At 57.6% G+C, this 15,449-nt stretch overlaps 1 protein-coding gene across 1 annotated transcript in view; it reads left to right on the plus strand.

The window, feature by feature from the left end:
* PGBD5 (piggyBac transposable element derived 5) overlaps positions 1 to 8,309 on the plus strand; it is an 87,324-nt gene extending 79,015 nt beyond the window's left edge. The window contains exons 5-7 of the mRNA XM_065893939.1: positions 1,010 to 1,207; positions 6,723 to 6,828; positions 8,114 to 8,309. Coding sequence (XP_065750011.1) covers positions 1,010 to 1,207; positions 6,723 to 6,828; positions 8,114 to 8,309 — 500 coding nt within the window. The remainder of the gene's footprint in view (positions 1 to 1,009; positions 1,208 to 6,722; positions 6,829 to 8,113) is intronic.
* Positions 8,310 to 15,449: the final 7,140 nt, after the last annotated feature.

Consider the following 15,449-nt stretch of genomic DNA (forward strand, 5'->3'; position numbering starts at 1 on the left):
GGGAGCTGCAGGGAGCCCTCTGTTTTCTGGCAGCAAGACTGGGCCTGCCCCCCCCACCCCCCCGCGGGTGTTATTCCTCACCCACTGCTGCTCCTGGGGCGGCAAGGAGAACAGGAAGTCATCAGCCGTCCTTCCAGCATTGGGGGGGATGCAGTGGAGAGGAGCGCATGGGCCCGGGACATGTGCCCACAGTGTCAGTGAGCCCGGAGGGGCGGACTGCTCGTGGGCCTTCAGTCAAAGTGCCCCTTCACATCCCCCTCCCCGCGGGTGTGGGGAGGGGCGGGCTTCCCCACGGCTTCCTGGGCGCGGGGAGAGCCGGAGACCACGAGCAGGGAGGGCTGGGAAAGACCTTGAGTCCCGGCGGAATTTAGAGAAGCCTCCTTGTTCCTGCTGGTCTCTGCCTGGAGGGTCTCCTGCCTCGTGGAACGTGCTGGGCGTTGAGGCCCCCCAGGAAGCCCCGCCCCATGGAAGCCCCGCCCCGCCCCCCCAGGGGCCTGGCGTACAGCACAGGCAGGACCCCGTCTAGCGCGTGTCCTGTGAGGACTCCCTGCCTCCTCTGCCTTTCACTTGGCAGCACGCGGCCGGGGCTGCCCGGGTGCCCAGCAAGTCTTGGTGAGGGGGCAGGGTGACTAGCTGGGTCAGGCTTAGATGGCAGACAGACCTGTGCTAATGATGCCTGTCTCTGCCCGCCCAGCCGGGAGCCTGCAGTTCTGGTGCATCGCATGTGCTCAGAAGTTTTTAGAAGCAGGTGGCAGGTTGGGTCCTCGGGCTCAGCCCTGTGCTGGCAGGTAGCCAGCCCTCTGGCCGCGAGAGCTGCCGTTGTTATTGCCGACGCCCTGCTTGCGTTAGCTCTTCCCTGCGATCTTAGTACGTCCGGAAGTTGGGGGCGGCGGCACATCTGGGATGAAAGCCCCCGGACTTCACCATCTCTTCTAGGGGGGCCCCCGAGGGCCGAGCCCGGGGCGTCGGGGGGAGCCGCCCTGAGGCCGTGCGGTCCGTGTCCCCGCAGGGATCTACTGCTGCGGGCTGCTCAGCCCCAGGAAGAGTGACTGCACCGGCCTGCCGCCCTCCATGCTGAACAGCCCGGCCTTGCCGCCCGCCCGGGGCCAGCACAGCATCCGAACGAAGGGGAGCATGTCCCTGATCTGCTGGTACAACAAGGGGCACTTCCGCTTCCTGACCAACGCCTACTCGCCCGTGCAGCAAGGTGGGCACGCGGTGGGCGCCGGGGCAGGGGTGTGGGTGAGCTCTGGCGTCGGGTGACCCCCGCCCCTCTTCGGCTCTGGGCCGCAGGGTGACGGCTGCTGCCCTTCGCGGGGCGGCAAGCGCTTCCTGGGCCCGCAGGCTGTCCGCTGCCTGGGACTTGCCGGCCGTCAACAGAAGCCGTGAGGCTGGCCTTTGCAGGTCCCCCAGGTCGTACGCGGTGTGATTAATAGGCTCCGTTTGAACGGTATTTACGTGATCATCATCTAGGATTCTGTGAAAAATCTGTTCTGATGGGAGGGGGGGAATAGTCAACCATTCTTATCTCTGAAATGTCTTCCTTAGAAGTTAATCGCTAGCGTTGGGTTTTTGCGGGGTTCAGCTGGTGTCATCATTGATTTTCCTTGGGATTTAAAATCCATTGCTAACAAGGGGATTCATTTAGCAAGGAGCCTATATTTAAGGTAACCTACAGCTCAAACACGATTAAATAACAGAAAAGGAAATTGCAGAGACAAAGGGACCCTTTACAAAAATATTTATCGTTGCGTAGTGTATTTGAAAAGTCCCTTGTGTTCCTTTACATTAAGACGTCTTTCCTCTTCTCTATTAAAGGAACATTGCCAAGGAGCTCAGGGGCGTGTGATGTGTGTGTGTGTGTGTCTGCGTGTGCGTGGTATGTGTGCATGTATGCGGTATGTGTGCATGTATGTGGTATGTGGGTATTTAGTGCCTCTTGTTCATTTATTCCCATCCTTCACCCCACACACACACCTAAGTTGTGTTACATTTCAGTGGAGATTGCAATCGAGGGACTCAAGCACGTGGGTGTCGTTACCCTACTTATGTGTAGGGGGTGGAGAAAGCGCCCCCCCCCCCCCACCGAGTGCTATGTCAAGGGCACTTAGAGGAGAGGTTTGGAATTGACCTTGTCAGCTGAAGGCCAGTTTGAATTGGACTTCGGCTCTCTTGCGGTTGGGGCCTTGGGCCCAGAGAGTCTCTAGGAACAGGTGTGGGTGTAGGGCATGGGAGCTGCTTCCCACCAAGTTATGTTAAATGATAGTCTCTGAAACGATGTCCCGAAGCAAGGACTTCGCACCTGTCTGAGCTGGGTGAAATGAGGTAGCAGAGAAAAGACCGCACCTGGGGAGGTTAGGGAGAAGCCTGCGATAGGACTGAAGATGACACACCTGAGAACCCTTAAATCAGGCACCAAGGGAAGGAGGCGGGAGGCTGTGGAGGCTAGATGAGAAAATTGGGAGGGGTGATTTTTAAATACGCCGAAACTGGTATTTGTGTTCAATTCCGTGGTAGTTTTCTAAAGTACGTACCCTATTATACATCATGCAGTCCCCAATCCTAGTCGCCCTTGAAAATCCCATGGAGTGTGTCCACAGCCTGGCCACAGACTGACCCCCACCGCCAGGCCCCTGGGCACCCTCAGGGCCTGTGGACACTGGGAGCCCGGCAGGTGAGAGGAGACCCTGGGTGCGGCCCAGGGGGCTCAGAGCGGAGGCCGTGTGGCCGGCACGCGCCCCACCGGGAGTCCTTCTCCTGGCCCACATCCTAGGGCCTCGTTTCTTAATGAAGGAGGTAGTTTTCCTTTCGGTGTACTTCAAAGACATGGTTTTTAAAAAGCACCTCGTGGGCTTCCCTGGTGGCGCAGTGGCTGAGAGTCCACCTGCCGATGCAGAGGACACGGGTTCGTGACCCGGTCCGGGAAGATCCCACATGCCGCGGAGCGGCTGGGCCCGTGAGCCGTGGCCATTGAGCCTGCGCGTCCCGAGCCTGTGCTCCGCAACGGGAGAGGCCGCAACAGTGAGAGGCCTGCGTACCCCCTCCAAAAAATAATAATAATAAAAAGCACCTCATGTTCCATCCTTAGGTGTATCACAATTTCTTTATCTTGGCCCCTATGAATGATCCTGTTTTCATAATATGAAGAATGATGTAGTGAAGGTCTTCTTATGTAAATCTTCAGGTACATCTTTGATCACTTCCTCCAGATAAATCTAAAAGTTGAACGGCTGGGCCAAAGGGTCTGAACGTTTTGAAGGCTCTTGATGCTGTGTTGCCAAAAGGCCGTACTTATTGCCGTTGCAGTGGGTTATTCCTCCTGCTTTATCAACACTAGTTTGTTTTCTTTTCTAAATTTGTCAATATGATGGCTGAAAATGCTGCAGAATTTTAAATATATATTGCGGTGACTGTTGGTGGGATTGGACATCTTTTCCTGTGTTTTTAGCTAATTTTCAGTGCTTTCTTCATGTTCTTGTCAATTTTTCATTGGAAGTATTTGTCTTCCGAAATTGAAAGCAGATTTTATGCCTATAGCAGACATTTTTCTTCGTTTGTTTTCCTCTTGCTTTTATTTATGGCCAGTAATTTTCACATCAAAAGCGTTTTTCGTTTCCGCATAGGCATAGCTGTTGATCATGTTATTTGCTCTCATGCCTAAAAGCCCCAGCTCTGTCCCAAGGCCAGGTAAGTACAGTTCACCTGGTTGTTCCATAGGGTGAGTTTGTGCTCTTTGCAGCCATCCACTTGGAATTTATTTTGGTCACGGCACCAGCTGGGCTGCTACGATGTTTTTTTCTCGTTAAGTAGCAAAGGTTGGTTGACCAGGCAGCCCCACCCGTGTACCTGAACCATTTATCAAAGAATTCTTTTATTCCCTACCTACTTTACATGTCACCCAGATGACAAAGTCTCCTGTCTTCTAAAGGCTGCTTCTCAGCTTTATACCGTCTTCTACCGTGACCGTATTTGCTCTTCTAGAACATGAGCAGAATTTCGAATTTTAGCAAACATGTAACTAGTTATGAACATTTTAGGGATTGATTTATTATTCTCTACCCAGGTTCTAAGGGGAAATGAGCCCTCTTTCAGAGACGGTGAGCACACGCAGGCTTTTAAAATTACATGCTGTCATTCATCCAGGGACATCCCCGTTGAGAACCACATCCTTTTGCATTTCTTCTAGAATCCATTTCGAGTCTACCATCTCGTTGCCATCTCCGTCTTTGCCCACTTAGGGTTCGGTTTCCATGAGGCTAATGTGAGTGTGGAATGTCTGCATGGGTCTGTGAGTCAGGTCTTGACTCATTCATTCAAACTTACAGAAGGACGGAAAGAAGGTCAGCCCAGCCAGAAAAAGCCTGGGGAAGGCAGGAGACAGAACTCACTGGAACATGAAGACAACGTGGTTCTCTCATAGGCCCACGTGGACCTACAGTGTCACAGAGGTAGACACGTGGGATAAAGCTGTGCGCAGAGGGTCCCCCACACGGCTGTAAATGTACAGGGTGCACCCAGGAGAGCACGGCATTCCTGGTTATGAGGCCAGAGGACACAATAAATGTCACATCACCTCTTGTCAGTATTTCCAATGTCTAAAGCTTTTCAGTCCTCAGAAAAGGATACTATAGGACAGCAGTCTTACCCTTTGCAGCTCGAATAGTATCTAAAATCCAAAACGTCAGCAGGGAGGAGCGTGGACTGGCTTATGAACTTGGGGAAATGCTCAAAGAGACTGACGCACACCTGGATTTTGAAACCAGTCCCCTGAGATTTCCAGCTGCGATCCTCACGTTGAGTTAAAACATTCGAAGGGACGGGAGGGGAACGGAGAAGGAAAGCAGGCCTGGCACGGCTGGGTGTGCTGGGACAGCGGCGGCCCTGGCTGTGCCGAAGGCGGCAGCCGGAGCTGCAGGCGGGGAGCCCCAGGGGCACGGTGCTGGCCGAGGCCCTCGGACAGTGGGCCTGACCCGCTGGGAGCCCTGGTGACTCGGAGTGAGTTGTCCTCTTCCTCTGGGAAAAGAACGGAGGGGGTTTTATTTCCTTATGGGATGGTCTGATCTGCTCATACACACGTGGACTCCGGGGAGCCCTACAGGCGCCTCCTTAGTCCCAGAGGAGGCTGTGGTCGAAAGTCGGGCAAATTAAAATGGAGCTGGAGGTGGGAAACCTCCCAAGGCCATGTGCCTGGGCCGGGGTGTGAAACTGGGGCGTTTGCCCACTTGGACTTGAGGTCGGGCGGGGTGGTGAGCAAAGACAGCAGCACAGGTCCCCTCAGGAAGGGTGCTGCAGACACAGCCCTCCTTGGAGGCAGGAGCCCAGCCGTGAAGGATGCACGTGTGGCTGCATCTCCCGACCACAGAACGTCTCTCTGAGTGGGGAAAGGATCCCTAAGCAAACCAGGGCCCAGGACCCTCTGGCTGGGCACGGAGATCCTCTGAGCTTTGGAGGTTTTAGGAAGTGTGTTGCCCGGGTCCTGCCCCGGGCTTCCCCAGACCACAGCTCTAGGGGCGGGGCCTGGCTTCTCAGTGTCTCACAAGATGTCCAGGTGCTTCTTCAGTGCAAAAATTCAGTACTGGGGGAGCGGGGTGGGAGACAAAAGAGATCCCGGCTCAGGGCTCAGCCTCAGCAGATGGACCTGTGCGACCATTTTTACTTCGGTTACGCCTATTTAAGTAGTGCTGAAAACCCACAGCCCTTTGAATGGCACTGTTCTGCTAATCACACCGTTCTGCGGGCTGCGCGGATGGGGGCGGGCTGCGCGGAGGAAGCGCTCTGTAATCCCGGCCACGCTCGCAGCGCGGGAGCGTCCTTCCCGCCGCCGCGTCACCTCCGTGGGCGCAGTGGACGTCCACCCAGGCGGGCGGGGCAGGTCTTGGAAGACAGGTTGTTGGGCAGTAGGCTGAAGAGGACTGATGGCCTCTTGCTTCTCATGCCCGGTCAGTGGGCCGTTTGAATCTTGCCGTGACCTTTGCGAGTGGCCCTGGGACGCGCGGTTCCATGTGTATTTGGGAGGAAGAGGCGTTTGAAGGCGTGTGAGAGAGGGAGCGCCGGGGGCGGCTGGGTGTGAAGCACTCTGTGCGCGGCGCGAGGCGTGGAAGAGCCTGGGGTCGGGGCAGCTCCTGCCTCTCCTGAGCCTCTAGTGCCACCCTCTGCCTTGATGGGGGCGGCGGGGCAGGCGGAAGCGACCCCCGGCTCCCTGACCTTGGTGGCCACCTCCTCCCACCCCCCCTCAGACCCTGGCTGGAGGGGTTGAAGCCCGGTGGAGGGAGAGAGGGAGGGGGAAGGTGGGTCCTGAGCTCCCCTCCTGCTCTCAAGGCCCCATCGGGTGCAGCAGGCCCTGCCGTGGCCCGTGCCATGGCCCGGTGTCCCGCACTACCCTGAAGCTGCGGTGGCGGTGTTGGTGGTGGTTCCCCTCCATCTCCCCCCCTGCCATGCCCCTGTGCCGTGGCCCTGCCATGCCCCTGTGCCGTGGCCCCTGCTGTGGCCCTGCCATGCCCCCTGCTGTGGCCTATGCCATGGCCCTGCCATGCCCCCCTGCCGTGGCCCTGCCGTGGCCCGGTGTCCCGCACTCCCCTGAAGCTGCGGTGGCGGTGGTGGTGGTGGTTCCCCTCCATCTCGTCCCCTGCCGTCTATTTGACGAGCAGGCAGGGGGAGGGGCGCATTTTGCACGGGGTCTGCGGGGGGCGGCTCAGAGGGGATGTCCCGACTGTCTCCCGCAGGAGTGATCATCAAGAGGAGGACTGGGGAGATCCCCTGCCCCCTGGCCGTGGAGGCCTTCGCCGCCCACCTCAGCTACATCTGCAAGTACGATGACAAGTACAGCAAGTAAGTGAGCCGGCGCCCCGGCACGGGAGGCCTCGCCGCCGAGAGCAGAGGGGCTGCTGGGCGGTCAGTCTCCCCAGGTTCAGAGCTGACAACGGGAGAGCCCGAGAGAGAAAATCCCGGGCCCGCGGCCTGGCCCGCCCAGCCCCCCACCTCCTGCACCAATGCCCTCTCTGCCCCTCCCCCCCCCCCGGCCCAGCCGCTGGCCTTCACCCCACACCCTCTGGGCCCTGGGCGCCGTCGGGCCGGGCCGCGTGTTTTCCGGCACTGGTTACGGAGCTCTTCGCGTGCGGGCGCGGTCTCAGGTGTGGCGTCGTCGTCAAGTGCCCGCACGGAGTGCATGTACACGCCCCCTGCTGTCTTGGGGCGAGCGCCTGTGTCCACAACAGGAGGGAAAAAGTGATTGCCCTTGAACCTCGGTCTGCCTATGAAATGACTGGGCCTGAGCCTCACAGCCTGAAGCAGGGTTGCACTAACCCCAAAGGTGGTGGGCATTTTCTCAGCCCTCCTTGAGGGCCACGGACGTCTCCCCGGGCTGCTTGTGGGCGAGGAGGGCAGCACGTGGACCTGGGTCTCCTGGGAAAGCCCGGGTGTAAGAGGGAGCCCCGCTGCCCAGGGAGTCACTGGACGGGCTCCGCGGAGCCTGCAGTGTGCTTGGCACCTCGCGGGCCTGCGCGGTGGCTCCAGGGGAATCGGCACGATCGAGAGAATGGACATCCATGGCCGCCCTGGCTGGGCGTCTCGGCGGTGCCCCTGGCCCCCCGGGTGCAGAGACACACGTGCAGACGGAGGTCGCGGTGCAGGGATGGGTTCTGAGTTGGCAGTCCGGGGGGAAGCGCCGTCCTCTGCCTCGGGGCAGAGGAGGCCTCCATCTGAGGGGAGGCGGGCGTGGTGAAGAGACACGCACGGAGCTGCGGGCGGACGCGGCGCAAGATGGCTTGGGCCGTGCCGCAGTTGCGCGGGGCCCTCGGCGAGCAGGGGAGCCCCCAGGCCCGGTTCCCGCCAGAGCTCCGGGATGCACCGCAGAGGCCCGGCTCCTGGTCTCGGTGTCCCCTGTGGTGACCCGCCTCCTCCCACCTGATCTTTGATAGGGGTTGTTTGCACGTTCAAGTACGGTTCACGTGACCGAGCCTCAGAGAGAGGCTGCCCCTCCCCACAGCCGGCTTCCCACCGCCGCGTCCCCTGCAGCATCTCGCTGACCCCAATGAGGCCTTTTGGGGATGTCTCTCCTGCACCGGGTCCCCGGGCACCGTCTGAGCCAGCCTTTCTTGCCGTTCTGTCCTCGTAGGTATTTCATTTCTCATAAACCAAACAAGACCTGGCAACAGGTGTTCTGGTTTGCCATAAGCATTGCCATCAATAACGCCTACATCCTGTACAAGATGTCGGAGGCCTACCACGTGAAGAGGTACAGCCGGGCCCAGTTCGGGGAGAGACTCGTGCGAGAGCTGCTGGGCCTGGAGGACACTTCTCCGAGCCTCTGATGCTGGGGGCACGGCCCAGGTTAGGTAAGAACCAGGTCCAGGGAGGGGAGGGGGAGCCTGACGTCCGACCCACCGGCCAGAGACCCGGAGACGCCCTGCGTGGGGCTGCGGCCCGGGAGGGATGCTCGGGGCCTCTGGAGGGACCAGGACGGACCTGGTCAGAGGATGGCACCATCCCGCTTTCCACGCAAAGAAGAGCACGGCCTCCCTCCGGAGAGCGGCCACCGCCTTGGAGCGAGCAGCCGGCAGGTGTGGCCCTGAACCAGACCCTCCGTGCCGCCAGCGAGGGGCCATAGAGGGCACCCTCACGACCCCCCGGAGGCCACGGGAGAGCCCGCTTAGCACAGGGGACCTGGGAGGGCTGCTGCCACCAGGGGCGCCGGGGATGGGATGAGATGAGCCGGAGCGCGCTCTGCTTGGTGAAGATGGAGAGACATCCGTGACGTGGTCCGCGTCTCGCCGTGCCTGCAGGTGGCGGGAAGCGAGCCGGGTGGGCTCTGCGCAGGTGTGTGCGGGAGCCCGGAGGGAGCCCGGAGGGTTTTCCAGCGTTTGCCTTGCGCAGGCAGCTTAGAACGGGGCTCGTAGAAGAAGAAACACAACCCGGCGCCATTAAAAGGCAGCGACGGCGTGGGGAGTGGGGCCCTCTGATACGTCCACGCAGCCTTCCTGCCCATCCCTGCGTGGCTGGTGGACACGGAGAAAGGGAGAACGGCGATAGGGTGACAGTGAAGTGTGAGGCTGCTTTTTGTTTTTAAATATGTCTTCAGGTTACTTTCTTACTGTTGCTTCAGATCTTCTGTAAAAGGAGAGATCCCTCTTCTTTTCTGCCCTCCCCCTCTCACCCCACCCTGTCGTGGCTCCTTGCATATGATCACAGGCCTAGACCTGGGCCAGAGAGGGCACCTCGCCTCCATCAGGGCACGGGGGCCTGCGGGCCTTGAGCTCTTCATCATTAGCAGAACTACCTGTTTTGGAAAACACACGGCATGGCCGAGACACCAGAATGTCTCTGCGGATGACCACTGGCTAACTCTATCCCTCGCATGGTCACCGGGCAGTGTCTGCCGGCCTCACAGCACCCCTCAGAACGCTGTGGTGGGCACTGACGAACCCACCGGTGCCAGCTTGGCTGGGCGTGATTCCCGCGGGCCGGGGGCCTGCTCACCGCCAGCCAGAAAGGCCTATGTGACGGGCATCTGTCAGCAAGGGCTTTGCTTACTGCCCAGAACACTTGGGCCTTTTCTGAGCCGAGGTCCACCTTCGGCCAGGGTGGTCGGCTGGTCTGGCTGTCCCCGCAGATAAGAAGCAAGTCATTCCTAGAGTTACGCGATCCCCCTTCGACCCAGTTTACGTCGCCCCCTTATTTTTACAGATGCAAACCTCCTCTACTCAGGCTTTGGGACGCTCTTCCTTGTCACTCAGTTAATTAAAAGTGTTGCTGACGGCATGCTCCCAACTCCCATTTCTGTCCCCGGGTTCATGACGGTCACCTCGCCTGTGGTTTTCATCCGATGCCACGGATCGTAGGCCAAATTTTAAACCGCGTCTCAACACACCTTCGCCGTGTCCTTTACTTGGATTGGAAGCACTTTTACCACGTGGAGAAATCTATTTTTAATTTGTGATGCTTTTCTACAAGGTCCACTATTTCCGAGTTGAATGCGTCTCCAACACTTAGGGAGACTCTAATGAAAGCTGATGAATTTTCTTTTCTGTCCAAATAAGTAAAAGAAAAAAAATAAAAGTCTATTTAGATGTTGACTCTTCATTAATACGTGAGTTTGTTGAAAAGGTCAGGGACAAAAATCCAGGCTCCTTTTTTAAGTCTTGATTTCTCGTATAATCCCACGTACACGCTCTTGACCGTTCTAGCACCATGAGCCCGTGAGCAGTTTAGAAGAGGAATTCAGCTAAAAGTGTTGACTGGTAGACACGTGTACGGAGGCCTGGTCCGCCCGTGAGTGCTTAGGAGTGACTTGTTAACGTTCACCAGGCACCGTACCTCCCTGGGTCTGAGGGACGGCGGGTCCCCGCTGGACGGGCTCATTGAGAAGCTCGCCATTACTGGTGACCAGGAAGGGGCCCAGTGCGAGGTTCGCAGGGGAGGGGCGGCCAGCACAGGCCTGGCAGAGGCTGGGAGGCAGGTGGCCTCCCTGCATCCCGCGGCTGCTGGGACCCCTGTCCGCGCAGGTCCTGCCTCTGTGGCATACCAGTCCCGGTGGGAGGTCTTTGCTACGGGGTCTAGGAAGGAAGGACAGACAATGAGCTCCCAACCTGGTTCAAAACAAAGCACCGCTGGAGCGTCTAAGCTTCTCCAGAGAACATCTGTTAGACCGAATGCAGGTTAACCTGTTTGGTTCCACAGTTTGTGACGTAGTCACATGACCTCAGCTGTCTCTGGAAGTAGGTAAGATAATTCTTAGGAGAATATGACTTGGATGAATTTCTGATTGTATTTGGTGCTTTCTTTCTCCGGGTCTATATTCCAGACGCATCGTCTTTTCTCCCCCGCACTCTGCTTCCCCAAAAGTCTCAGATTTGAACAATATCTTATTTTGGTCACGGGAACATTACATGAGTATTTCAAAACTCAGGTGAGTGACATAGGAAGACCTTGGTGTCTGGATCATTCTGGGCAAAGGTATCCAGTTTATTGACTAAATTAGACAAGGCCTGGCCACCAAAATCGAATTAACTCTGCAGCTGTGACCAACGTGAGAAGGTCGCAGAGCCCGGCCGGAGCGGGGGGGGGGTCCTGGGTCACAGGGTGTGGCCGGGCACCGCTGTCACCCTCCGGAACCCCGCCCCGGCATCCGCAGCGAGGCGGGTGTGAGGCAGGCTCGCCATCACCAGTGAGTAATGCCCCTCCAGCCTGCGGTTAAGGGGAAAAGCATCCCTCCCCGCCCCACAGCAGGTCCTGGAGGTCCAGGAGAGCAACTCAGCGACAGGGTGGTGGGAGAGAGAAAGGGCGTGCCGTCCACCACGAGGCAACCACGGGCGGCCACGAGCAGACAGCCAGGGCCACGTCCATGCAGCACAGAGAGCTCCCTGTGCCCCAGCTCTTCTCCTTCCAGGCTCCCTGCTCCCTCCTCCCGTCACCATCCCCAGCTTGCAGGGGGGGACGTTGGACAGCTTTCCCAGGTAAGCCAGTGGACCTGACATCAAGGCCATGTTCTCGCCACTGCACACGCTGGCTGCCCAGATCCAGCGTGAGGGTCGGCAGCTTTAGGCCTGATTCACGTAATGCCTTTATACGGTGTTCTCTCCTGTCTGGGGCTTTACAGAAAAGAGATCAAACCTGTCTTCTGACCTCAAATACTGCAGACAGTCAAGGTGCACACCCTCCCTGTGTCGTTCTCACTCAGTTGTGTTGCCTTCTTGCCCTGGACCAGGTGGGTGTTTTTTGGCTGAAGGCCTGATGCAGCCCAACTTGACCTGGTGGTGAGCTGTGGTCTGGGGGGCGTTCGGCCAGAGAAGGGCCCTAGGCTGCAGCTGGCCTCTCCTCACCAGGCAGCACGAGGGGAGGGCCGGCCTGGAGCCTCTCCCCAGGTGCCCAGGTGCATGCCGTCCTGTGGGTGGTGGGCTGGGGTAGGGGGTGCGTCTCCAGAACGGCCTCAATCCCTCTTCCTCAGATGCTGCCCACTGGCCAGCATGTGTCTGGTGTTGTCCCCATGTTGGGTAAAGGCTCGTCAACAGTCTTGGGTATAGAAAGCCAAGGGTACCAGAGGAAAGGGAACCCCCAAAAGATCACAGCACGGTTCCCAGGAAGTGACCCCAGCCCTGCCCCAGGGACACCACAGCCCCCTCTGGAAAAGAGCAATGTCGAATAGCCCCTGCATTTCTGTAGCCTTCACTGTCACACCCAAACACCTTCTGTCTGGTTTTGATAGATCTTTATTGGAGTATAATTGCTTTACAATGGTGTGTTAGTTTCTGCTTTATAACAAAGTGAATCAGTTATACACATGCATATGTTCCCATATCTCTTCCCTTTTGCATCTCCCTCCCTCCCACCCTCCCTATCCCACCCCTCTAGGTGGTCACAAAGCACCGAGCTGATCTCCCTGTGCCACGCGGCTGCTTCCCACTAGCTATCTATTTTACGTTTGGTAGTGTATATATGTCCATGCCACTCTCTCATTTCATCCCAGCTTCCCCTTATTGTATCCTTATTTCTCGAGGGGGGGAAGGTGATGCCTCACAGCCGTGAGGGCTCCAGGGGGCAGAGGCGCGGGGTGGACCTCAGTCACTCCCACCAACGCCCGGACGGCTCAGCTTTCCCGGCAGGCGTGGTACCAAGAGCCACACCGCACGGTCTCTGCCTCGAGGGCGTTGGGGTGCAAGTATGTCGGGGCTCAATGGAGGCTGAGATCTGCCCAGAAGAAAGGTTTCCATGAGGGGTGAGCCCCCCGCGTGATGGAGGTGGCAGTCGGCATTGCTGCTGGGTGCACGGCACAGCCCCCTCCGAAATGTGGGGTGTTTCACGTCCGCAGGCACCAGACGCACCTGCTTACAGAGACCCGGAAAGATGGGATCTGAGCATCTCGGAAGGCTGGGATGAGACTGCCTCCGACCAGGACTTGCCGGTTTATACATAAGTGTCTTTGGAAAGCGTGGCATCTGTGGGGCAACAAGGCAAAAAGTGGTCTTAGCTATTCAAGAGGTCATCACCAAGCACGAAGAAAGTTTCTCATCTCATCAGTACTCTTATGCAGTTATGACCCTTCTTTTCCTTTCATTCCTCCAGCAACTTGTACCTGGTTCTGTTTTCTCCCAGGAAGCGTGGTGCGCTCACCTCTTTCCCCACCTTCCTCCACTAAGAAGGGGCCGCAGCTCAGGCAGAAAAGTGGTGGAAAAAATGATTAATTGGGCAAATGAGATTTTTAGCTTTTTTAATTAGCTCTTTCCTTAGACTTAGCTGTTTAAAAAGAAAAAACTGCATCTAGCTTCGCAGTTGGGAGCTTCCTTCCTGTGAGTAGAACACAGAAGGAAGGAGGGGAAGGGGTTTCTATGATTTCAGTAGATTAAAAAGGTGGACTCAGAACAGTTGTATACATTTTTAGGTGTGAATTTAAGATCTGGAGCTGTGGGATTGTGGGAGTTTTGATTGAGGCGTTTTGGGGTAACTTTCGTCCATTTCAACATAATGCCAGAGTATGATGTGATTCAGAAGTTTTGCCCCCTTGTCACTACTCATCACTAGAAGTACAGTATCCAAAGTGGGACGGGTGCCCTTGCCAGCTCCTGTACCAGTCAAGCCACGCGTCCAGTCCTGGCCCCTCCCTACAGCAGGAGACATGGACCAGTCAGGGGTCCAGGAGGCAAGGACAGTGGGTCCACATCGAAGCTGGATGCTACGAGGGGCAGTGGGGCAAACGGGGTGATGAGTGTGGTGCAGCCCTGGCAGGGGTGCATGCCAGGGGTCTCTGGGCTCCTAGTCTCTCTTGGGATACAGTGGACATCACCAGCAGGCAGCCTTCAGCTCAGTGGGGAAGTGCTTTCCAGCACTTAGAGCTGCCCCACGTGGGTACAGGACGCCTCCGAAAGCGAGGGACACCCTACCTGTTGCTAAACATCCCGCACCAGAGGCAGCGTTCTTGGTGGGCAGGAGGCGGGACTGGGTGGGACACCCCTGCTGGCAGCTGGACGCAGGGTCTCTGCTAGGCAGATCCTGGCTGGGGGCGGCGGCTGACCCACCTTCCCTGTCACCCTCCCCCCATGCCAGGAACTGGAAAAAGGTGGGGTGAGCTCTGCCCTCTCATGGCTGCCCCAGCTCTTAGCAGCAGCCTGACCTTGGCCATTGGCCAGCCTGCATCAAGCCAGGTGGTAGCAGTGGCTTTTTTTATCCACAGTCACCATCCTCCAAGGCAGAAAGTCTAGAGACCACAAGTAAGCAGAGCCCTAAATTGAGACGGCCGGCCAGATAAAGTGTATTCATGAAGATAACAGGATGGAATATTTTCAAACCTGGAAGGATTGTTGTCCTGCTGTAGACTGTACAAGCGCTGGGAAGGTGTGGGCAGCTTTGTTTGTTTTCAAGAGTGTTAGAATGAAAAACGATGTTTTCACACCTGGTCTTTGGTCCAGCCCCTGCCTTCCCAGAATCCGCCCGCCTTCCGTGAGCCTCTCCACGTCCGCCCAGCAGAGGGCGGCAGAGGACACCTCGTGCGCCTCTCGCGGCTGCAGACACAGCGCGTTCCTTCCATAGAGGTGCTGAGTTAGGGTCCCACAGGGTTCTAAGGCACCGTGGATGCCAAGGTAAGAAAGTCACACGAGGTCTCTATTGCTCCAGAGCGAGGAGAGAGAACCATAAACAAGTCATAGACCTCCAACCGTGCTGTCACGGGGCGGGAGTGGGAAGGGAACTTGGTGCTGAATTCCACGTTCATTCCTCCCGCAGATGTGTGCTGGGTGCTTCCTAGGTCCAGGCCCTTGTGGGTACAAGACAAAGACCCCTGCCCTCCTGAAGGGCGGAGAGGACATAGCAAACCAAAAAGTGCCTGTATAGCATTTGTAAAGAGATCCAGTTCTGCAGAAGACGGGAAGGTTCAGGTTTGGGGAGCGCTGAGGCAGCAGGTGGGCAGGTTAGGCTGAGAGGGTCTGTTTGGGGCGAGTCCCAAGGGGAGAGTCGGCCCAGCAGCTTCAGGGACCCACGACAGCCTCGTCTTCAGCCGGGCTGTGCGGGGGCGCGAGGGCCGCTGGGCCCATCCCAGGCCGAGGTTGGGCGCTGCGGGTCTAGAGCGGCAGCGCCCGCTGCCCTTGGGGAAGAGCACGACCTCAGGCCGGACAGGCTGCGGTGGGGGAGATGACCAGCCCAGCAGGACGGGGAAGGCTCACTCAGGGACCCCCGGAGGGTGTCGGAGCAGAAACTAGCGTCGTGTTTTGCATGTAGTAGGCATTCAAAGAATGTTAACAAAATATAAATGCACTCTTGCATTTGGGTTAGAAAAAACACCTGCACGTGATAGAGGAAACCGACTTTAACAGTTTCATGTCTTACTTGACTGCTGACCCACTATCAAGAGGAAGTGGTTCCTGGATGTGGGGAGGGGAGGGAGGGAGGGAGAGAGAAGAGGGTGGGAAGGGGAGGGGGGAGGGAGATGGAGGGAGGGCTGCGGGCCGGGTGCCCTCGAACAAACT

The sequence above is a fragment of the Phocoena phocoena genome, chromosome 16 (genome assembly GCF_963924675.1).
Source record: "Phocoena phocoena chromosome 16, mPhoPho1.1, whole genome shotgun sequence".
Taxonomy (NCBI): domain Eukaryota; kingdom Metazoa; phylum Chordata; class Mammalia; order Artiodactyla; family Phocoenidae; genus Phocoena; species Phocoena phocoena.